Source organism: Cavia porcellus, unplaced genomic scaffold (genome assembly GCF_034190915.1).
Source record: "Cavia porcellus strain 051 isolate PalLab524CR breed Dunkin Hartley unplaced genomic scaffold, mCavPor4.1 scaffold_21, whole genome shotgun sequence".
NCBI classification, from domain to species: domain Eukaryota; kingdom Metazoa; phylum Chordata; class Mammalia; order Rodentia; family Caviidae; genus Cavia; species Cavia porcellus.
This window is the reverse complement of record NW_026947504.1, coordinates 34,821,799-34,846,519: the sequence shown is the minus strand read 5'-3', so window position 1 is coordinate 34,846,519 and position 24,721 is coordinate 34,821,799. Positions and strand designations below refer to the sequence as shown.

The 24,721-nt window shown below is 43.4% G+C and overlaps 1 protein-coding gene across 1 annotated transcript in view; it reads left to right on the top strand.

Annotated features, from left to right (window-relative positions):
- Flt3 (fms related receptor tyrosine kinase 3) overlaps positions 1 to 24,721 on the top strand; it is an 84,595-nt gene that overhangs the window by 47,558 nt on the left and 12,316 nt on the right. Inside the window, exons 6-18 of the mRNA XM_063232553.1 lie at positions 649 to 776; positions 1,216 to 1,355; positions 1,451 to 1,604; positions 2,610 to 2,778; positions 12,157 to 12,260; positions 13,463 to 13,571; positions 13,810 to 13,988; positions 14,716 to 14,822; positions 14,908 to 15,040; positions 15,131 to 15,235; positions 19,915 to 20,025; positions 21,325 to 21,478; positions 23,039 to 23,121. Coding sequence (XP_063088623.1) covers positions 649 to 776; positions 1,216 to 1,355; positions 1,451 to 1,604; positions 2,610 to 2,778; positions 12,157 to 12,260; positions 13,463 to 13,571; positions 13,810 to 13,988; positions 14,716 to 14,822; positions 14,908 to 15,040; positions 15,131 to 15,235; positions 19,915 to 20,025; positions 21,325 to 21,478; positions 23,039 to 23,121 — 1,676 coding nt within the window. The remainder of the gene's footprint in view (positions 1 to 648; positions 777 to 1,215; positions 1,356 to 1,450; positions 1,605 to 2,609; positions 2,779 to 12,156; positions 12,261 to 13,462; positions 13,572 to 13,809; positions 13,989 to 14,715; positions 14,823 to 14,907; positions 15,041 to 15,130; positions 15,236 to 19,914; positions 20,026 to 21,324; positions 21,479 to 23,038; positions 23,122 to 24,721) is intronic.

Here is a 24,721-nt window from a genome sequence, read left to right as displayed (position 1 = left end):
AGTGACCCAGCGCCCTTGTGCTTTGGGTAGAGTCACCAGTAGGAAGCTCTTCTTAGGGACCAAATCCGTTCTTAGCTGAGATGGGAGAGAGAGCTGCTGGGCTGAACACTGAGGGGCTCCCAGCCGGCCGCCCTCGGGAGGGACATCCATGCTCTCTTCTTCTGTTTGCTTTGGGAATCCTGGTGCCTCCAACAATCAGCTTCTCTCCCCCTTCCTGATGGTCTGTGATCCAAGGATGCAAATGCTGGCCTTGCCCAACTGCGCTAAAACCCATCACAACTTTGCTTCTCACTGTCTCTGTTTTTCTTATTGGGTCTTCCTTCTTTTCCCTGTCTTTAAACAATAACCAAAAGAGAACTCCCCAGCAAAAGACAGTTAAATGTTTTATTTTATTCCCACAGGTAAGTTAAAATAATAAGTAAAATTGAGATGAAATAAAAATCGGCTCTCAAAGCTGTCACTGTGTTCACCTCCTGAACATTTGTTTGTTGTGTTGTGTTCTGTTCAGATTTGGTTCTGTTTTGTTTTGGGGATCCACCCTGGAGCCTTGGGAAGGCCAGTGCTCTGCCTCTGAGCTTCACCACCAACCATAGCAGTAATTTGAAAATGTGGTTAGTCAGAAGGCATTTGTTTGTTTTCCAATTACAGCTGTAAAGAAGAAAATCCAGCTGTTGTTAAAAAGGAGGAAAAGGTCCTTCATGAATTATTTGGAACAGATATAAGGTGCTGTGCAAGAAATGAACTGGGCAGAGAATGCACCAAGCTGTTCACAATAGGTAACACTGAGCTGTCTGTACTTGTGTTGTCAGTGTCTTGACTGCTCCTTAGGAACCATTAGAGACTAGCAGCAGCTGCTTAGGGAGTCATTCAACTTAGGGAGTCTATCCTTTACACATGTCATTTCATTTCATTTCATTTTAGTGCTGGGACTGGAATTCAAGGTCTCGTGCATGCTAAGTATACACTCTAGCACTGAGCTACACCCAGCCCCCTTTATATCATTTTAAATGTAACAGTATGTGTTCTATGTGTGAAGATTTCTCATCAAAGTGTAGTCAGCCTCTAAAAGATTAATTTATTAACGTGGTTAATAGCATTGGTTAATAAAAACTTTGTTTTTTACTGGTTTCAGTATGTATTTCATGATAAAGACAAAAATCCCTTTTTTTTTTTTTTTTTTTTTTTTTGCTTTTTTGGGCTGTTCTCACCTTCCAGATCTAAATCAAACCCCTCGAACCACACTGCCTCAGTTATTCTTGAAAGTGGGGGAGCCCTTATGGATACGGTGCAAAGCTGTTCATGTGAACCACGGATTTGGACTCTCCTGGGAATTAGAGAACAAAGCCCTGGAAGAGGTAACAGGACACGTTTACAGTCTGAAAGCTCAGGGCAACGAGCAAAGAGCACAGGCTGAAGATGTTAAATGCAACTCTGTCTTCTTAACACCTAGGGCAGCTACTTTGAGATGAGCACCTACTCGACAAACAGAACTATGATACGGATTCTGTTTGCTTTTGTGTCATCAGTGGGAAGAAACAACACTGGATATTACACATGTTCCTCCTCCAAGCATGCCAGTCAGTCGGCTCTGGTTACCATCCTAGGTAAGACAGGCTACTCATGCAATCTGTATTTGTATTTCTAGTTGCTCTTAGCATGGAATGCGAGGTAGGTAATGCAGATTTTGATTTCAATAATTTCAATATAATTTCAAAAAGCTGAAGAAGCAGTTATGTTAGAATAGCTTTGCAAAGATGGGCTACCCATTCTCTTCCCTTTCCCGTTAAACCCCAGTCCTATGAGTGCCACCGTCTTTGCCCATACTACGTGGTAATGTTGCCATCTGCTTGTGCACTTCTGCCCTAGCCTCAGACCCTGCTTAATAAGTACTTGGCCTAAAAATCTACTGCCAACGCAGTGAGCCACCATTGAGAGAACTATGCAAGCGCTGAGATGAATAGAGATGTGGGGGGCGGTGTCGGCTTTGAAAATGACCCCGCTTAAGTAATTGCAGATTGAGGTGCAGCCTTTAGCCATAATAAACATACTAAGAAATGGCCACGATTCTTTTATCAAATAAAGAAATCTTGTGAGTGTTGCTAACCAGATTGGTTTTTTTGCTTATTTGTGCCTTGAGATTATTTTATGTACTGTTACTACATGCAGTTATGCTTGCTGGGAGCAGGGTCTCAGTGTATACATGTTTGACCAGCAGTTGGGCAGCTTTTCGGTTGCTTGAAATGGTCTGTGACATCTGTAATTTTATTTGAAATTTATGTGGGAAGGTTAATTGTTTGAGTCCCAATCTTAAGCAACTTGGCATTTAGCAACAGCCCTGGGATTAATCTTTAGCAGGAAGGAAGGAAGAAAAGAAGGAAGAAAGGAAAAAAAGAAAGAAAGAAAGAAAAAGAAAAGAAAGCTCTTGTCTCTCGATTACAAGCTCAGGTGTAGCACTGGGGAATCTTCCATCATTTCATTCTTGACTGTCAAACATGACCCACAGCACACCAACATCTGCACTTTCTTGTGCTGAATGAATAAAAGAAAATGTATCATCGCAATCCATATGAAGCCAGGTATTTAATTGATAAATGCACTTTGTTTTACAGAAAAAGGATTTATAAATGCTACCAATTCAAGTGAAGATTATGCAATTGACCAATATGAAGAGTTTTGTTTTTCTGTTAAGTTTAAGGCTTACCCACAAATCCGATGTACATGGACCTTCTCTCGAAAATCATTTCCTTGTGAACAGAGCAGCCTTGAAGATGGATACAGGTGAGGTGACAAAGAGTCCTAAGATTCGATGTTCTTGCACAATCCTTCCTGTTGCCCTGATGACAGCTTTGAACTTAGGGAAGTGAATTCACTTGTTTTGCTTTTAGGTAGACACGTAGGTTGAACCCAGAGCTTGTACTCCGCCACTGAGTTATATCCAGCCCCGTGCATTTATAGAATATTGTTTTGATATTGAAAACAAGAATATAACAGCACAAAGTAAGGATATGCTAGCAGTCTTACAGTGCTTCAGAGAATGTAACCTACTCCATGAAAAACAGAATCATACTAGTTGGAGCATGGGTGTGTGGCATTTTCTGTCACCATATTGCTATTTCCTATTTGAGAGTACTGGGCTGTACTGTTGTCTTCCTGAGCACGCTCACAGATGGTTGAGGAAATAAAACTCCTTAAAAACAGGAATACATTACCTATAGGTGTATCGATTTAGACTTTCAAAAAAAATGCAGAAACAGCCCAAACAGAAGTGGTGAAGAAAGTTTGTGGGTTTGGGCAACTGTACTCAAGATTCTCTTATGGAAGAAATTCGCCTTTCTCTAGTTGAAAAAGCAAACTCCAACTCTTTCTTTGCATCTTCTAGAGAGATGGCCCCTCTTATCTGCATGGTACAGTGTCAGCCTAGACTCGGAGGAACTCACAGGCACATGCTATTTCTCAAGCAAGTTGATGATCTGAAATAAATGTTTTGCGGCACATAGACTCATAAACCAACTGCATAAGAATCCTCTGGGCAAATGTTTAAAAATCTGTATTTCTGACTCTTATTCTAGACATACTGAATCAGAATTGGGACAACTTTCTCATACTGTTTTATTTTTTCTTCTTTTCCTTCTTCCTTCCCCAACTTCCTTCCTTCCCTCCTTCCTTCCTTTTCTCCTTTCCTTGCTTCCTTTTTTCTTCCTTCCTTTATTTCTTTTTTTCCTTCTCAATCCCTTTTTGTTATTAAGGATCTTACTCAGACTAGTCTTAAACTCCTGGGTTCAAGTGAGTCTCCTGCCTCAGCCTTCTGAGTATCTGGGATTAAAGGAATGATACTTCATTTTAAGGAGAAACTGGTGATTTCTATCACAGATTTAGGCCTGTGATGACCAATGTAGTAGTCACAAGCATATTTAGTTACTGGACACTTGAAATGTGGCTAGTCCAGATAAAGATGTCTTGCTAACTATAAAATATATACTATCATTTGAAAGTTGAGTGTGAAAAAAGAATGTAAAATGTTACTACATTGTGCATTGATTATATGTCAAAGTGATGGTATTTGAGAATATCTTTTAGTAGTGAAATCAGTTCCTCAACTTATTTCACTGGCTTCTTTTGACTTTCTTTACGTAGATCGCTGGAGATTTATAAATGGTAGTTGTGGCGCATGTATCTTGTTGGACAGCTGTGGTTTAGAGGAAAAGGAAGTGTGGAATCCTTTTCCCCTTGATTCTCCTAGATTATTGTGATATTTTCTCATTCCAGAAAATTCTTTGGAGCAGGTCTATGCTTAGATGTGTGTGCATTTCTGGAGCTGGAATCTAGGGCCTCGCATATGCCACGCAAGTGCTCTATCACTGAGCTACATCCTCAGCCCTATGTGGGTTTTTAAAAGGAGGTTCAGTGCAGGGCTGGTAAGGAACCATCTACCTTCTTCTGCTCAAAACCCCTAGTATTCAAAGGATTCATTTTCAAGATCATTAAGAGTACAGCCCTTGGTCCACGAGCTGACTAATCCATATTCCATCTAATGTCTCTCACTGCAGCATACAGACATTTGGATTTGGACAGTTCTTTGTTTTGGAGGACTGTTCTGGGCAGTGCAAGCGCTACCAGCTTCCCTGGCCTCCACCCACTGGATGCTGAAAGCACATCTCCTTTCTCCCAGTTGTGTTTGCCAAACATATCTGCAAATATTGCCAAATCCTCCCTGGTAGAAAAATTTGCCCTGACTCAGGACCACTGCTTTAGAGAGGTCCCAACCCATCATCATATGTCCTTGTTCAGTGTCACCAAACTTCTAACAGGAGCAGATCAAGGAGTCAGCCCTATTCTACCCGGGTTAAAATGATTGTCCGTGGCCCATGTTTAGAATATCAGTGTATCACTTGCTGTCCCCTCTTTCCTTTGTATTGTGTGCCAGTGTACTCGCTACCAGAATGCTAGCGAAACTTTTTGTGTTATAGGACTTCCCGATGAACTTGATTCAAGGAGATAGAGGACCAGCTCAATTTAGCTCAACAAATGTCACTTTAATTTTGTCTTGTTGGATTTGAAACTGTGAGCGGCCACAAGAGGGATCAGATAATGTCTGTCTCCCTCTCCCTCCCCAGGTATGCAGGTTGCTGCTGTCCTGGTGACATCTTGCACAACCTTTGGAGATTTTATAGAAGCACTGATTAGGGGACTGTGTCTCTGACACCTGCGTCATGGGCCAGTGCAGTGGGCTGGCTAATTTGATTTCACTCCATGGCTCCAATTGGTGCTCCTGGTCCTTGGTAGATTTTCTACAGTGGTAACGAAATGAGTGAGTTGATCTAGGGCAGATCCTCACCCCCGCAGTGCTCTGTACTGCCCTGATTCCTCTTATCTGGTAGCATAGTTACTTCTTTGTTTGCTGTATCTCACCTCTGGGTTTGTCATGTCCATACAGCTTGGTGCTCTGTATCACAATGCCTGGTTCCCTAGTGGTGATGAATGAATTTATCACCACTCCCAGAAAGCTGCTCCAAGTGCATGATCTGGGCCAAAGCCAGTGGCACCCTATATACTTCAAGGATCACAGACTACAACACCCAACACTCAGTATCTACTTAAAATTTCTCAGGCTGGGATGTAGTTTGGTGGAGAGCTGGCCTATTGTGCATAGAGGCCTCGGTATGAGCCGGCGCATAGTAACAGACACACAAAACCACCTTTTTTTAGTTATAAAAGGTTTAAAATTTCCTAGTAAGCCAAATGAAGAGTAAGATGCATCTCCTTGACTGCTGGATTCAGCAATTTAGGTGATCTGAATTGGGATGATGAAGTACAGTAGTTTAATCTCATTGCAAGAGCTTTTCAGTGACCAAACGACAGGATTAGTTTTTTCGTCTGTAACTGACAGATCCCTGTGATAAACACTACTCCTGCGACAGCTTTGCTGTGGTCGTGGCGTGTGTGCCAGAAGCCGCTCCAGCTTCCTCACCTTCCCAGCTTCGTTTCTCCAATTTACTTCCTCAAATACCGCACCGGTTATGGTAGGCCTGGCCTTTAAGTGTTTGCATTTTATAAGATTGGACCCCTCCCCCCATGGCTCTGTGCTGGTGTCCTGGCCTTGATAAAACCTTCCAGGATATTTTACCTCTGAGTTTGCAGAATTTCTTATCCTTTGGCTTCATAATAAACACCCAATCTATGTTACATTTCTCAGTTTCGTGGTTAAAAAAAAAAAAACAAAACATTAGGATGTTATGATTGCTTAGGAATTTCTTCTGAAGGAGTCTCCTTAGCTTTGCCCAAGCGTTGTATTTTCTTTTTTCCTGAAACAGTTAGTTTTAGCAATTCTCAGTTCTGCCCCAACCGACAGCAAGTGAACGTTTCCCTGTGTGAGCGGTAGCAGGTGGTTCTGTGGGTTCTGGGGGCAGAGGGGGGCCCGGGCCTGCCCAGGACAGAAGTGGATGCACAGAAAAGCAGACTGTGAAATACATCAAGGGGGTTGCAGACACTTTTAAAGCCTCTGGTGATACTTTACCCCCATTTCTCTGGAAGAGAAGAGGCTGGGCAGACAAGGAAGGAGGGAAAACATGTTTGATTCTTGGAGGCACCGTGAGCACCCAGCTAAGTCCTGTCCCATTCTGCTGCTCCTGACAGTGCTCCTGGCTCCTTTTTCCCAAGACTCTGCTCTTGGGACTTACCAAGCACATACTGTACAGCAATGGTGGCGAACCTGTCACCCCAGCCGCCAAGCCCTGGATAATGGCGTGCACAGGGGCCCATGCATGTGCTCAAAAAAGAATAACAGAGTCAGCGGTATCATCTGTTCTTATGTTTTCCTTTTAAGACCAAATGTATGAGGTGTTTTTTCTAAAGTAAAACCTCAGTACTCAGGTTTAATTGCAGTCTCGACACTTTGCGATAAATAAGTGGGTTTTGGGTTGCAGTGGGGGTGCTAGATTTCTAAGATGTTTTCCATCGCTGCTGATATAAAACCATTTCCTGATGCCAAGACACCTTGAGCTTTCAGCTGCGCCAGGCTGTGCTTGAGTCCTTCCTGCGAGTTATCACATCTGATCCTCCTAAGTCTATTTTACAAACTTTGGAAACTGAGGCTGAGTATCTGCCCAGTCACACAGAGCAAAGTCAGCCCCTTTCCTCACTCGTGCTGTGTGAAATCATCTTAAATATAGAGCCCTACCCATAATTCGTCTCAGAAGGTAACACTTTTCACCTTTTGTGGGTAGCCACAAGAGCACAAGTATAAAACAGAGACCTTTGTACAGACACCAAAGTGTGATACTGGTAATCTGATTTTTCAGTTAACATGTATGAGATGTATCTTTTAATAGCTGTGTCACCATATTTACACTACTGCTTTAGTGACGGCATAGTATTCAACTGTTTAGAAGTTTTCATTTTAATCAATTCCTGTCGTGGGGGATTGACTTTAATGTTTTCCCCTTGCATCTTTCTTTTTAATTTAATGTGATTTTTGTGCTTTCTGTATGCCCAGCTTGAAACTCGGTTTTTCTTTCCCTCCTTTCTTCCTGCCTTTCTTTCTCCTTCCTTTCATCTTTCCTTGCCTCCCTCCCCCTTTCCTCCTTCCTCTCTCTTCTCTTCCCTTCCTTTCTTTTCTTTCCCTTCCTGTTCCTTCTCATCCTCCCTCTGTGGTGCATGCTAGGCAAGCACTTTCTACCACTGAGCTACACCTCAGCCCCTAAACGTCTTTTTGATTCAAAATGATTGCTAGGCTTAATAAGCATCATCGCAGGGACATTTGGTCTACTCTGTGCTAGATATTGTCATAAACAATCTCTGCAGAATTGCTTTTTTATTTTGCAAATGTCTTCTCCAGGAACCTAGGTGAGGTGGGCACTATCCTACCTTCATTTTCCAGACAAGCAGCATGAGGCCCTGAGAGGTGGAGTGATTCATCCACATCATAGCAGCCGTGCAGGGCTGTGTTTGCAGCAGATTTTGGTTTCAGCCAACTCATTTCAAACTGTGAGGTTCTCGAGCCCAGGGTGTAAGAAAACAGAAATACACTGACTGGGTCAGCATTGGAGCTCTGGCCCAGTGCACACAAGGCCCTGGGTTCCAACTCCCACACCACAAAAAAACCAGAAACAAAACAACAAAAACAACTCCACACACACACACATACTCACTCATTCACTCTTTTGTTTACTGAAAAATAAAAGTGTAACCAGCATGGACCACGTTCTGCTACTGAATCTCGTAAACCTTCAGGCTTGTCAAGAGTCCTGAAATGAAACAAAGCTGGTATTGTACAGAGAAACTGTAAATCGCCAGCTCGCCACCCATCTCTGAAGCTTGCACAGGTCAGATTGGACCGCAGCCGGCTCGGAGCTGGGCTCTGGCGTCTTCCCATGCTGTGGAAACCACTTTCCATCATCTTTGGCTTCCCCACTTCCACAGCTCCTGCCTTCCCCAGTTATGATCCTCCACCTTCTGATTTGCCTTAGACAGACCTTTGCAAGCATCTTTACCCAAGAGTAAAATTCCTCCCGGGACCCTGGCAAGATCTGGCCCAGTTCTCTGGTCACTAAATGGAAAATAAAAATAGCCTGCATTTTGATGACACAGGAGAAAATCCTTTTCATAGTTGTAACGTGAATCCATCTCCTTAGTCTCCAAGATACCATTTCACGATGAACTCCTGCTGCCCCTTCTATGTCAGATGGGCCATTTTAAGAAAAACCCTTGGGGAAAGAGGAAATTTCCCATCTCCCCGTCTACTAATCCAGGAGTCCCCTTGGAATCCCCACGGTTCCAGTCCATAAATACTGTTCCGAGGGTTAACCTTCAGAAAGGCAAGGAAAGGCAGTTTCAGACAGCCTGAGCATTCAGATCTGTGCTCTCTTTATGTGACTGGTTTCCTACCTCGTGATCGTTCAGAGTCAAACTGTTTTAGGGGCTGCCTTTGTACAAACTGTACTCCGTAAAGCCAGCCCAAAAGACTAAGGGGAAAAACATCTACAAAGCCTTTTTCTTGCGTGCACACAGTGATGGAATTGGTCATTGCTCTGCCCACCAAACTGACTGGAGCTTCTGGCATGGTCCCCAGGTAGCCACATGGCTGGCTTTCCTCTCTCCCTTACTTATTTCTCTTAGCTCCCCCCCAACCCCGTCTCTCTCTCTCTCTCTGTCTCTCTTTATGTGAGTATTCTTGGTTTTTTTCTTCCCTTTTATAAAATTCATTAAGCTCCCTGGTACACTTTAGATGGACATCACCGTCTCATTCATCACAGGGAGTTTGTACCTGTGCTATCTTGCTGCTTCTTTTTCCCCAGTCCCCTCCCTGCCCTTCAGCCCCTCTTTCCCTCCTTAGTTACCAAAGCTTTGCTCCCATTGGTTCCTCCCTTTCTCTTTTTTCTTTTCCTTCCTTCCTCTCCTCTTCCCCTCTCCCTATTTCCCCTTCCCATTTGAACATTTTCTTCCTATTTCACAACATCTAGTGTACATGTTTGGTCCTTATTTACACTTTCGGTTTCTGTTTTTTAACCTCTTCTCGTCTTTCTTTTTATGATCTTTGGCCAATGCCCCAAACATGATATTTTCCCTTCTAGAAACTCCCATCTTTTTTTAGGTCACGTAAATGCTGCCGTCCAAAAGTCTGGGAATCCCTTGAAGCTAGACTGACTCTTCCTTCCTCAGGCTGTCTGTCTGGCCTAGCCCTCAGTCTGTCTCCAGTCTCCTCTTCACCAACGTCCCCTCCTGGTTGTCCAGAAGTCAGTCAGGGGTCAGGCTGAGAAATCCCCTTTCCTCTGTTTCAGTCTTTTTGTTAACAAAGCATATGTTAAAAAAAAAATTAAACACTCAGCTTTTAGCTGCTGGAAACATTTGATAGGTCAGAGAGATGAAGCCTTTCATCACTAGAATCAATCTCCTACTAGGAGTTAAGGTTGCACAGAGAGCACTGGTGTCAGATTAACGTGTGCTCACAAACTGCAAATACCCAGTTGTGTGTTTTGAATCTTAGAGATCAGCTGGACTTCACCACTGCCTTCCCTTTCCGTGCCCAGTCCAGCACCTTCAGTGTTTTTGGTCTGGTGTCCTTTGGGTTTGCTCTTTTCTTTCCCATTTTCACTACCTTAGATGACACTCATCTGCCGTGCTCTGAAACCCCAAATCTAAACTTTTACTTCTCTTTTTATGAGACTTGCCAACTTTCCACATATTACCGTAACTGCCTCTTTACGTATCTGTTTTCACCACCGAACTATATACACTCTGAGAACAGAAACCCATTTTTTCAAACACTTGTATCCTTGATTCTTCTCACAACGTAAGATCTACTGTTCACTGTTGAATGACTGAATCTCTGATTGTCAGTACTGCCTCCAAGAGACTGTTCATACTGCCATCAGGTCAATCTTAATTACTCTTCGTGGGGCTGGGAGATGTAACTCAGTGGTAGAGCACAGGACTAGGGTGCATGAGGTCCTGGGTTCCATCGTCAGCACTGCAAAAAAGTAAAGTGAGATATTCATGATATTTAATTCTGCTCAGGAATTCTGAGTATCTCCTTCCTGTTTGCTCCATCAGGTCTAACTGGTTAGGCTTGTTTGTAAGGACCCATGATCAGTTGATGATTCTCTGCTCAGCATCCTGAGGCCTCCCTGCTCCTGGCACTGCAGCCCTGTGCGCCTGTCTCCTGCCTTCAGGGGTGGCATGGCTCCTCCCTGCCCTTCTTTTCTGTTGCCCTCTAAACTGACTCCTCCAGGGATACATCTCAAGTCCGATTCCTCCTGTGAAGCCCACTGAGCTTTCCCTCATCGGCAATGATCTCTGTCTCTTTTGATCTTCTGCATGTTTTCAGTTTAATGCTCCACGCTCCTGTAGGCTTTGTTCACGCATTTGGACTCTGCTACTTCTGAGCACAGGAGCTGGAATAGTTCGGATCGTTACTGTCTCTTAAATGTCCCTGTTTGAAGGTTTATGCCCTGGAATGGTGTCACTAGGACGTGATGGCAGAGCCTAGTGGGCGGTCTTCCTATATTTGGAGAGATGGCCCTGAAGGAGGTAGTGGGATTCCTGCCCCTTCCTCTTCCTCTTTTTTGTTCCCTGATAATTAGATGAGTGATTTCACTGTAGCGTGTACTTCAGCTGCTGCGCCATGGGCCTCAGGGGAGAAGGCACGACCAATCACAGACGGGAAACTGCAGGGCAAACCGTCTCGCTTTATACATTGACATTTTCAGGTGTTTGTTATGGTGATAGAAAGCTGTCTAACACAGAATCCCTTTTTTATTTTGTCTTTTGCCTTTTGCCTCCTACACAGCTCCTAGTTTAAGGTCAGCTTCTGCTCTGCTCCTCGTGCTTACCTTCCTACCCTTTTCTTACTACGCCTGATCTTGTTTTCAAATTTTAAAGTATAAGAAAGCTGAGGTCTCATTAAATGTCTGTTGAATAAGCCTTAGAATTTCTTACTCAATGCTAAGGACACGTCTTTTCTTTTTCTATGATTTTGTTTCAGTGAATATATGAAGGCACATTCAGCAGCTCCTTTACCCCCCCCCCTCCCCTGCTATCCAGCATCCCACTGCAGCATCCAGCGTGGCATAGGCCTGGTACACATGGTCAACAGCCCCCAATAGCAAATTACGTATGTCAGAGTGTATCAGGTGCTTGGTCAGCTTTCCAAGTAGGTACGAGAGGCTGCCAAGATCAAGCAAAGATGGTAGTATAAACTTAGTGGATTTGAGTCTCACCACTGATAATTGCCGTGTAAATCAGGGGTTCTGCCTTGGCCCAACATCATGCAGCTAGTCATCTTAGAAGTAGAACAACTCCCCCACCTGCAGAGTCTCTTCCATGTTCTGGGAAGTTCACTGTCCAAAATATAGACAGTCCTAACCCTTAACGTACATATGAACCACATGGGAACCATCTCGAAATACTGTATCTACTGAGGTGAGCTGGGGTCTGAATTTTGTCTTTCTACCAAGTTTCCAAATGAAATTATGCTGATACTGCGGCTGCCTGTATCACACTTGGAGTAGCCGGAGTCCAGAATATGGATGTCTCCTTGTCCACTGAACTTCCACAGGTGGAGATAACCTTGTAGAAGTTTCTTGCCACGCATGCTGTCTTTCATTGTAGTGTCTTCTGTAAAAATCAGGCTAAGTCTCTCTTCAATCTTTTTTCAAACAGCATATCTAAGTTTTGCAACCATAAGCACCAACCAGGAGAATATATATTCCATGCAGAAAATGATGATGCTCAGTTCACCAAAATGTTCACACTGAATATAAGAAGTAAGTCAAGTCACCAAAAACAACTTCTGTCTCTCTCTTTCTCTTTTTATCTTTTTAATGCCTTCGTGCTCTGTTAATCTTGATCTGTGTGGATCCACTCATGGCTTACAAAGGATGCTATGGAACTAATTTGTTTTCTGTGCTAAAATGTCTTGACATTTTACCTATTGGCTAAGAGACCTAATTCCGTATCTTCTCTGCATGTGCTTTAATGTGACTTTATTGACTATATAATACCTCAAAAGGTCATGTTAAGGAAAGGCTGAAAGTCATGTCACTGCCATTTATGTGTTTGAATAATTAATATGTCATTGGTCTATAAAAATATGAGTAAAGAAAAAAAAGACAAGTCTGTATTTCATCAGACTTTTTGCAGATATCCTCCTGAATTTGTAGATATCTTCCTGAAGCTAACAATCATTTTGAGATGCAGTGTGCGGGTGGAGGTCTACACCTCAGCTTCCTCCAGGAGGAGCTGAGCAGTGGAGCAGTAGAGCTCAGTGGAGAGGTGTGGTTGAAGGGAACAAGTAGAAACTTCTGTCTGCACACTAATGAACATTAAAGCTGAGGCAGCAGCACAAACTCACAGGTAGACACTTTGGTTGAGGAAAAGAAGAGCTGAGAGGAGTACAGCCCTGATGGGGAAGATCTGACTGACCTCCTCCACAATGGAAAGAGACCAGGTTTTGTGAGGCTGCTGATCTCGGGTTGAGTAATTTCCCACTAGGCCATGAGTGTAGAACTTTCTAGAATCTCTGCTTACTATTTAAGGAATTTCTTCCTGGCATAAGATACCTTGTCCTTGGAGACATCATGGTGCCCTCTCCTGTCACAGTATCCCTGGTTCTTGCCTGAGGAATAGAGGAACAAGAGGAGGGTGCATTCTATACATTTTTGGCAGAAGAAAAAGGGTAAAAGACATGTCTCCACCTTCTGTGGGCAACAAGTCTTGGATTAAGACCCAATAATGCCTCCATATCTTGTCCCCATGAAGGTCTCTGTCTGCCATAGCATAACCTGCCGAGAAGGTTTTGTGGCAAGGAAAAAGGGAGTCACAGACGTCTCGAGACACCCCAAACAAGACACCTGCCGGAAGCACACACTGCCTAGAATACATGGGCGGCCTATGCCGATGTCAGATCTGAAACTATTTCTGGAAAGTACCAACCCCGTGAGCTCATTACACATGTTATTCTCTGCAGGAAAACCTCAAGTGTTGGCTGAAGCATCAGCAAGTCAAGCATCTTGTTCCTCGGATGGATACCCATTACCCTCTTGGACCTGGAAGAAATGTTCAGACAAGTCTCCCAAGTAATCAGAACCTCCCTGAATCACAAACTCCCCGACATACTGACCTTCTCATGGGTACAGCTGAAGAAGAAGTCATGACATATTTAAAGTCGTTACCTTCTGAATCAATCAGAATGCTCCATGGCCCTAGATCATTTCTGATAACTCGTCATAGATAAATCTCTGAGTGAACAGTTACAGAAACCCTGACTTCCCCTCCACAGCTATCTTAATTTTTCTATCTGTCATTGTTTTTCAGCTGCACAGAAGAAATCACAGAAGGGGTCTGGAATAAAAAGGCCAACCGGAAAGTGTTCGGGCAGTGGGTGTCCAGCAGTATCCTAAACATGAGTGAGGCCGTGAAAGGGTTCCTGGTCAAATGCTGCGCATACAATTCCGTGGGCACATCTTGTGAAACAATCCTTTTAAACTCCCCAGGTAGGCTCCAGCTGCTGCTATGACACTTTACCCTCAGGAATTTCCCACGACAAGAGGTCTCTGTCGCTACCTTTTACTGGGGGGATTTACAGGAGAGGGAGCATAGTCTATATCTGGAGAAAAAGGCTTTTTGAGTCAGGCAAGAATCCCCGCTGACCTACATGGTACTGTTTTGTGTTTCGGGCAGAGTTGTACTTATGTTATTATGACTCATAAGTTAGCGACATAGAGAACCCATAAGTTGATACGATGAAGATTCACCAAAAGATCCAACGCTAGCAAAACAGATTTAATAATTCAGAGCCTGATGTTTTCCTTCTGGTTAATCTCCTTAGTGACCTTTAGGCTGCTTTTTAATAATTTTCGGTCTGGCTCTTAGAACCTTGCCTGAGTGAAACAATTTTGTAGCTTCTCCACCCACACCACTGGTTTGAGAATCACCAGTGTTACAAAGCTGATGTCTCCAACATTCGCATGACATGTTCGTAGCCACATGTAAAAAAGGTTGACCTGTACTTCCTGTGGGTTTAAATGGGTGTAATTTTAGGTTTTTTATAAGATGAGTTAGAATCACTTAGAATTTTCTAGGAAAGGAACTTGTCCTTTGTGGGTATGTTGCATTAGTTTCTATGGGAGTAGGATGTGTGAGATTATGAGAAGAGGTTTATTATTTAAAACAGTGAACAGGAATTCTGTTTCACTGCTTAGTGATGCTTTTTTGTTGCAGGCCCATTCCCTTTCATCCAAGACAACATCTCCTTCTATGCAACGATTGGGCTCTGTCTTCCGTTCATTGTGGTCCTGATTATGCTAATTTGTCACAAGTACAAAAAGGTAAAAGCAATGGGAGAGATTAATTATTGTTCCCTAAATCTGAAAAGCTGCCGGTTGCTCACTGACTCTTATTTCATCTCTGAAGCAATTTAGGTATGAAAGCCAGTTGCAAATGGTACAGGTGACTGGCTCGTTGGATAATGAGTACTTCTACATCGATTTCAGGGAGTATGAATATGATCTTAAATGGGAATTTCCAAGAGAAAACTTAGAGTTTGGTAAGAACTGAGTGTTCCAGATGTTTCTGTGGTATTTCCTTTTCATTGGGAGTCCTTTGAAATACACTTACTCCCTGTTTACCTTTGCAGGCAAGGTACTAGGCTCAGGAGCTTTTGGAAAAGTGATGAATGCAACAGCGTACGGAATTAGTAAGACAGGAGTCTCCATCCAGGTTGCAGTCAAAATGCTGAAAGGTACAGTACGTAGCGTGGAATAATGTCAACAGAGATGCGCACAAGGGGAAGCCAGTTCCCCACTCTCCACTTCTCTTCTTTTCCATTATTTTTAGGGCTCCTATCTGCCATGCATCAAGGTTTCAAAGGAATGGATTGGGGTCAGAGTCAACCAAGTCGAAATACAAAATACAAGTCATGAAAGCATGAATACAAAACTCCACTTCATCACCATTTAATTTTTATTGGCTTCAATATTTAGGGTTACAGTCACGGCAGGCAAAAGAAAAAGTTGCTTCTGTTTGTTTTTGTTGTTGGTTTGTTTGTTTTGTGGTATTAGAGACTGAACCCAGGGTCTTTGAGTTACACCCCTAGTCTTTTTAATTTTTGTTTTGAGACTGGGTCTTGCTAAGTCACTAGGTGCTCTGGTTGGGCTTGAATTTGCAGCGCTCCAACCTCAGTCTCATGGGCATGTACCACCATGCTTGACTATTTATTACATTTTGAAGTAACTCTGGGTAGAAGAGCAAATTGGGGCCCTCTGACTCCTCATGTCCCACTTTATGGCTCCATCCACTCCAGGCTCACACTCACCATACCTCCTTGTAACATCACTCACTCTGCAAGAGAACCCCCAGCTGGCTCTCTTGCTAAGAGGAGCAGTGACTTATGTTGGGGTAAAGGGACCATGCCCTTCGCCTTCTGAGGTCTGGCCAAAATGACCTGACAGTAGGAAGAGTAACGGGAGAAAATGCACATTCATTATGGTGCATGGAGAAAATCACAGCGCTGGAATCCAATGCAGAGTGAGTCAGATGGCTGAAAGGCCAGATGGTAGAAGCTTTTATAGCATCCTGAGTTACAGAAAGCAATGGCAACTCAGATGGGGGCTCGGGTTTCAGGAGGTTGGTGAGAGCAAGGTTGGGGAGAGGTGAGAGATGAACCGTATGAGGTGTGTGTGCGTCTGTCTGTCTTATTATGCACGTAAACTCTGTTAGATACTGCGCTCAGAAGAAATGTGCAGAGTCTTGTGTGGGACAGTGACCTGAGAATTGATGCTTCCTGGTTAACGAGGTTTCTTAACAACTGCATTTCTTCTGGAAAGGGAGCTTCTTTCAGGGAAGAGAACTTCACTCTTCTGTGTGCTTTGGGTGTAAAGAGGATTAGAAGACAAGACAGTGGGCTGGAGGGCTGGCATGAGAGACCCTGGGATTGCTCCTTTCCAAAGCTGTCATACTTTAGGGCTTGGGGTGTTGTTTTCTGAGCCTCAACACCTCCAACCAGCTAAGCCCAGTGGGCATTTTTCAGTTTTCATGTTATTGGATTTTTCAGCATAGGTTGACACTTCTGACTGGTCTTTCCATCTTGAAATGCTTCGTTCTTCTGGCTTCTGCATCTTCTGAGTTTCCTGCTACCCTTCTGACTGAGTCTCAGTGCTTTGTTGGCTCACCTTCTCCACCTGGCTTTGAGTGTCAAGCGCTGGGGACTCTTTCTTGGACCTCCATGTGCTCACCATAGTGATCATCTTACCCCCGGAGTCCTCTTGTCTACCATTGGTTCTCATGATTGTGTCTCCTCTGAGCGTCAGGTCCTCATGGCCAAATGCTTAGATGTCTTTAAAGTCCCTTTAATGCAAGCCATCCAAACCAGATCCCACAGCCCTAGCCTCCCACCAGTATTCCTCCTCTTAGTGACTGGAATCATTTGCCAATGAGGAGCTATATCCCATGCATTTGGGCAAACCAGAAATCTAGGACTTTCCTTGACACTGCCCTCTTTCTGACCCCCCAGAAGCTATCTGTATCAGGTTTCCTGCTTAGTATCTCTCAGGTCCATCTTCTGTTTCCACCCTCCTCCAGGTCTGTCTCTCCTGAATGGCTGTCATAGTCTCCGAAGCAGGTACCCCACATCCACTCTTAGCTCCTGCTGGGTTCTCTGTGCTGAAGTCCAGGTGATGATGGTGGTAAATAAATAGATCATATCATTTTCCTACCTAACGCGGCCCAAGGCTTTCAGTTGCTCTCTAACTGGTCTAACTCAGCCTCGAATGGCTAGGATGCTGTCCAGCCTCCCCACCTCTTACTGTCAGCATTTTAGCCCTGCCCTTCTCTCAGTTCGGCAGAGCAGGGTACTCCTAATCCCTCAGGGCCTTTGCACAGGAAGATCCTTCTGCCTGGCCTTTCTTCCTCCTTCACTTAGGTATCTCAAATATCACTTGTTTGGAGAGGCTTTCTCTTTCCAAATTGCAGACAAGTTCCAACCCCTTGAGGTTGGGGGTCTGTCTCAGTAGATGCACATATGCTTAGCATGCCTGAGGCCCTGGATTCAGTCCCCAGCACCACCACCCCCAGCCAAATCTCTTGCAATATGTTTGTTACCTTAGCTCTCTGTTGGTTTTTCCCATAGAATTTCTCATGATCAGAATTAAATGTTCAATTATTCAAGTAATGTATTATCTGCGGAATTAAGTCATAAGCCTCAAGAAGACAGGGTATGTGTCTATCATGTTATACTCTTGCTTTCTCTTTCTCTCCTCCTCCTCCTCCTTCTTCTTCCTCTGTCTGTCTGTCTCTCTCTCTCTCTCTCTCTCTCTCTCTCTCTCTCGCTCGCTCTGTCTCTCTCTCTCTGTCCTCCTCCTTCTTTGTTCAGCAGTCCCAGGGCCTTTACACTGAGTAATGTTTCCAGCTTTTAAAATTTTTTATATTTTCAGATCTCCCCATGTCGCTAATTTGTTCAGGCTGTGCTCAAAGTTGTGACCCTGCTGTCTTAGCCTTTCAGAGTGCTGGCATTCCAGGCATGTGCCACCAGGCCCAATTGCTCTCTTCTTTCTTGTTCTTTGCATTTCTGTCACTTCTGTCTACAAAGCTCTGTGCTCCCCACTCCCTCCACTGGAATTCACCTGGCTACCTCCTATTTTTCTCCAGGTCTCAGGTTAGCCATTAGAGACCCCTTTCCCACAGCTCCAGGCCTATGTTAGCTACATTAGCTCTTGCGCGCCCCCCACAGCACCCTACATTTATTTGCCATAGTTCATTATAGTACTGCAGCACATAGTAGCACTATGGGGTACAGTTATAGTACTACCGTCACCTTGGTATCCGTGCAGAGTTGCTCCCAGCACGCTGTCTGAGGATCCCACATTCGCAGGTGCTCAGATTCCTTTTGTAAAATGGTGCTGTCTTTGCATAGAGCCAATCCACATCCTCTTGTACATTTTAAATCACCTCCAGATGATTTCTAGCACTTAACTCGGTGTCAGTGCTATGGAAGTAGTTGTACTGTGTTGTGTAGGGAATAAAGCCAAGGAAGAGAAAGTCTGTGTATGTTTAGTGCATATGAAGTTGCCTTTTGCACTGACTTCACAGAAGCAGAACTGATGTGATGGGGAGCTAGATGTGTACTGTAAAGGCCTTGGCTCCTTTGCCAGGAGACACTAAGCTCCACGCAGACACAGGCTACCCCTTTGTTGTATTTCATTCCCTGGCATAGAGCACGGTAGGCACCCAGTAGATACTTGCTGAATGAATGAATGAATGAATGAATGAATGAATGAAAAAGTTAATGACAGGTAAAATCACTTTGCAAAGTTAGGCATGGCATGAAATATAAGCTATTACTTTGGTCCTGAGGGATAGCATATGAACAGTCTAAAGTCCAATCCCTTTCAAATGAGAAGCAACTGAAGGTGTGATATACTGGTGGGTGCTGGGCTCACAGAAGAAGGTCCAAATCCAAAGCCAAGATCTAGGAGACAAGAGATACCTCTCACTACCCACTCAAGACAAAGTAGATGATACCAACACTCTGGAGAGACCTTCATAAATGCTAGGATGTCTTCCAAATAACTGGACTTAGAAATTTAATTGTATCATCATTGAATATAAAGGAAAGTTACTATTTCTGTAAGAAAGAGTGTATTAACTTTGGGTTGAGTACCTGGAACTTGGATAAACGGTCCAAAGACCGCCTCCTTGTTCTGGGCTCCAGCATTCACTTGGAACAGGGTGCCCGAGCAGTTGCATGTCAGCCTCAATGACAGGAGCCCTCTGCATTCATCAGTAACTACTCTCCTGCTGTGCTTCTCAGCAAGGCTCTGAGTATGCTTAGCAAAGCTGTCTGAACTTGTCTCCATAGCCTGAGTGTATTGGCCAACGAATACAGGCCAGCCTGCTTGGCAGTTCTATTTCTCATCATCATTAAAGACTCGATGAGAACTTGATTAATAGGAATTAGTCCTCTTTGGCTTTCTCTTTGGGGTTACCAACAAACAGAAAGTTCTAGATGTGAGAAACACAGGTGGAACCAAGCATCCTTTCTGACACTTCTGTCTTGGCTTTTTGCTACTTGAACTGTCCAAGAGTCGAAATGAATGAATGAATGAATGAAGTAGTGTTTCTCCATGTATGTGTTAACTTCTGCTGTGGAAGGAAATTGTGAGTTATTATTATCTTGTTTGCTTTGAGACCCAACGCTAAGATTTTTGTATTGGTCAGTAGAGGAGACTCTAGTTGAAGGCACTGTAGACTCAACATTGGTACCATAGTCTGAAATTCTGTCTTAAAAGCACAGGAGATTATTTAAAATTCACACAGGTCTCCCCTTCTTATAAGTAATGCAAGTCAGAGCTGACCTGGGAAAATTTTAATTTATCAAACGTGAAATTGCTCTTTGACTTTTTCTTTGCACCCCTCCATTGACAGAAAAAGCAGACAGTTCTGAAAGAGAGGCGCTCATGTCGGAGCTCAAAATGCTGACTCAGCTGGGGCACCATGAGAATATCGTGAACCTGCTGGGGGCGTGCACACTGTCAGGTAACCGGCTGCTGCCCGGAACTCCAGTTTCAGCCTGGAGACGGAAGACATCTGTTCTCATTCTTATTCCCCTCCCTCAGTCGCATTGTGGTCCCCCAGCTCCAGTGGAGTTAGAGCACTCCAAAAATCAAACAGATCAATGTCACCTGTTCTACTGGGATATGTCACATAATGATAACCTACTTAAAAACACGAATGAGCCTGAAAGCATCTTCTGTAGTATCTGAAATCTTCTGCTTGCATAAATGCTGTGATGAAAAATACTAGGCTGGCTGCCTTCATACAAGTCATAGCCAAGGCAGGATTTCAAACGACCTTTCCAGAATCCCCTGGGAGTGTACACTCTGATTCTTTCACATCTACTCAGAAACACCCAAAATGAGTGCTCAAGGGTCATACTTTGGAACAGCAAGGCTGGAGTGGGACTAAAAGAACAGAGCGAGAGAGAGCGAGAGAGAGAGAGAGAGAGTGAGAGAGAGAGAGAGAGAAGAATGGAGAATAATACAGTTCTCCCTCCTCTGGCAAATAACAAATTGAATATGTTATCAACTTTATCAGGTGACAAAATACCTGAAATGATCAAGCTAAAAGGAGGAAGCATTTGTTTTAACTCATAGTTTCATGGCTCTGTTGCTTGGGGCTTGTGGCGACACAGTGCCATGGTAGGCATGCATGGTGGAAGAGGCCATTCACCTTAGGTGGGTTAAGAAGAAGAGGGAGAGAGAGAGAGAGAGACACACACAGAGAGAGAGAGACAGAGAGAGAGAGAGAGACAGAGAGAGACAGAGAGAGACAGAGAGACAGACAGAGAGACAGACACACAGAGACAGAGAGAGAGGTGCAGAGATAGAAACAGACAAACAGAAGCAGAGAGAGAGAGAGAGAGAGAGAGAGAAGCTGAGGTTTTGGTATCGCCTTCAGGGGCATGCTCCCAAATACCGAATTTCCCCAAGTGAGACCCCACTTCTTAAAATTCCCCCCTCCTTCCCACAGCACTGCTGGCTTGGGACCAGTGCAGATGGCATGTGATTCCCAGTTGGAGACTGGAGAGTTCTGCGCGCCAGTGATGTGGGGGAGGCTCTGTGTACAAGGGCCCCCTAAAAAGTGAGAGGATTCTGATTTCCCAAAAAAATTGAGCAAAAAGCTGAAATTGGATTTAAAGGTTAAGAAAAAATATATGCCCTGATTGGAGGGAGTTGAGTTCTCACTGAGCATATGGGATGCTGCTCTGAAGACTCCTGGAAGAAGTCAAGCAGTGTGAGGTTTACGTATCTATAATGAAAACTGTCATTGTTTCAGGACCAATTTACTTGATTTTTGAATATTGCTGTTATGGTGACCTTCTCAACTATCTAAGAAGTAAAAGAGAAAAATTTCACAGGACATGGACAGAGATTTTCAAAGAGCACAATTTTAGTTTTTACCCCACTTTTCAATCACATCCAAATTCCAGGTAAGTGTCTGTGGTAAGGTTTCATCATTACACATCACAGAACGTGGCCAAAGTGTGACAGCTTAACCCCCACGCCCCCGCTGGGCAGTTTCAAAAACTGTTTTTTGGTCTGTGGGTCTAAGACCTAGAAAAGTTACTGATCTTTGCTACAGAGTGGTACTGATTATCTGTTTCACTGAAGATGGTTTTAGTTACCCTTGGGCAACTGCATCCAAAACTATTAAATGGCCAAGTTCAGAAATTAAAAAAATACAGGTTTTTAAATACCTTTTATGACAGTCTATTTCATAATTGTTGTATTTTATTATCAGTTGCTAACGATAATTAATGCTGGGGGTCTTGGGACATCAGAACATAGCGCCTGTGGGTCAGAGGTGATGCTGTGGTTTCTCCATTGATATAGAGCAGTGAGACCCCTCCCTGTCTGTCAGAATGGGTACCAGATCTGAGCCAGTTTTCTCCACCCGTTCCCACATCCCTCCCTAGATACATATTTGATTTTGGGAGAAGCGTGTTACTCAATCTGCCACCCAGGGACTGGTAGAAGGAAGATTTTTTTCAAAGTGCCTGACATAATCATAGAAAGTAGCTCATGTCCTGGGACTGCAGCACAAAAGGGACTGAACTCATAATCTGCATTTTAAAATATGGGGGTGGATCGATTGGCTTGTGACCTGAACATAGCCCTCTGCTATCGAGTCTCACCCACAGCCTGCCATGTGTATTCTAGAACAGAAAATCGATCTACTTTAATGAGTCACATGTGTATGACCAGCACTCTGGTCAGTAATTAGCTTCTTTGATTCATTCTGGTCACTGGTATTAAATATGCTGAAGTAATTAATTCTGGAATATTTGTGATAAAAAATATGAAACCATTTTTCAAAGACACAACAACCTGTAGATTGGGATAAACCCATATGCTGGAATAAATTGAATCATAATGTGTTTACATAACTGGCACAAAACTCAGTGAGGATTTCTATATGATATACTTTCAGAGATTTTTTCGTTATATCTATTTATTAATATTGCTGTATGTGGAAAGTTAAGGAGCTTTGTGAAAAGCAAACTCAAGGGATGAAACTGGGGGTGTAGCTCAGTGGTAGAGCACATGGTCAGCATGCATGAGGTCCTGGTTTCCTGTCCCAGTACCAAAAAAGCCCAGAAAACAAAACCAAAAAAGTGGATGATGAAAGAGTTCAAGATCTACATTGCACCAGCTTTTAAAGGGAAAATGGGAATTTAGAAAACACAGACTCTTTTTTTTAGCTTGTTGGTGTGGCAAATCATGTTTATTTCCCCATGCCCGGTTTCTCTTTCATAAAGTGTGGCCTTTATCCTCAGCTTGTGGATAATGAAGCTGGTGTGATTGCTCTCACCCTGGTCAGACCAGCCACCCCAATGACACAGATGTTCTTACTGTACACAAAAAAAATTGACAAGCTGACTGTGTGTCGAATTTGTAATTGGGAATCAGTTCTCTGTTGAGTTATATTTTTGAATTAAATGTCTGCTCAGAAGAAGAATGCATACAATGAAGAAATTTCTCTTTAATAGCATGCCTGCTTCAAGAGAAGTTCAAATACACCAGGACTCAGACCAGATGTCAGGGTTCAATGGGAATTCAACTCATTCTGAAGGTAATAGCTTACCTTAAATAGTAGCACTTTTTAATGTCATAAAAATAGAAATAGATACAATATTTTGGGGTAGTTATTTTTACAAAGTGTAATGGCAGAGATATTTTTTTTCTTTGCTAATGTCAATGATGGGCTTTATTAATACGTTTTTGTAAGTGGTAGCAAAAGAATCCAAGTTTATTATCATGAATTTTATGTTGGTGGCCAACTTATAAACACTGGGGACTATTTTATTTGATCCTGTTTTTTTGTTTGTTTTATTTTTGCTTTTTGAGACAGGTTCTTTCTGTAGAGTTCAGGCTGGCCTTGAACTTACAGTGTTGCCCAAGCTGGCCTCAGACTCATGGCAATTCTCCTGCCTCAGCCTGCTGAATGCTGGGAATACAAGCATAGGCCACCACACCCAGCATGTTATTCTTTGTTAAGTCATAATTCGACTAGAGCATCTTATTACCTGATAACTTGAAAAGATGGTAAATTCTGGAGTCAGGCGGGTGTTGAACTGGCTTTTGGTTCCTTTGTTTTCTGACTGGATGGTTTTACACAAGTTATTTAACCATCTGAGTCCCAATTTCTCATTTATAAAGTTGGCCTAATAATACCTTCCTCACAGGCCCATTAGAAGCAGTAGGTAGAAAAACTCCAAGTGCAAACTGCAGTTCATAAAATGATAGACACTTGATTAGCGTGACAGATCTGCCTACTATAAAAAGGGGTACAAAGAGCTGAATGTGGTGGTGCATACCTATAGTCTCAGCACTCTGGAAGGCTGAGGCAGGAGGACTGCAAGTTTGAGCTTGTCCTGGGCCACTGAGTAAGACCCTGTCACAAAATTAGAAAATAAAAATGAAAAGAACTGGGGATGTCACTCAGTGCAAAAGCCCTGGGTTCAATATCCAGTACCTAAAACAACAACTAAAATAAAAAGTGAGATAACAAAAATTTTACCCGGGAGGCTATCTGTCATCAGAGCAGCGGAGAACGTACCTGTAGCCAGAAAGAACCTGCACAGGCCATCGACCCAGAGAGGTCAGTCCTGGTGGTGCCAGGAAGTGGTACAACAGTTTCACAGCTGCACTTTAGCACCCACCAAGAGACTAAATCACAAAAATTACAACAAATTTGACTTAAAGACCTTCGTCTGTAACTGTACCCACAGGGCGAGCAGAAGGTGTTGGTTTTATAGACAGCAAGACTGAAGGAAGCAGAAACGAAGGCCAAGGAGCAGACTGATCATTTCAGAGTTACTTTCTCAGGGACAGGAAGACAGAAAAGCACAGATAATGCATTGGTTACATTGGGTTGCTTCGGGTTTATTTTTTCTGTAATTTTTTTTGCAAAGATTAAAGCAGCGGGAACTTTGTTTTCACAGCAACTGAAACCGGTCTGTTTGGGGAACCTGGTAATCCTTCCTGATTTCTCAGAAGTGTAGACAACTTCCTGTCTGATCGGTGGTGTGGAATCTTAGCATGAGTGATTCCATTTTGGTTTGGTCTCTTGGGTCTGCAGCAGGAGCTCAGCGCAAACCAACCACCACCTATCAATTTTATTTGAGATAACTCAGCTAACTTTAATAGCCTTGTGGACATTTGATAAGGCA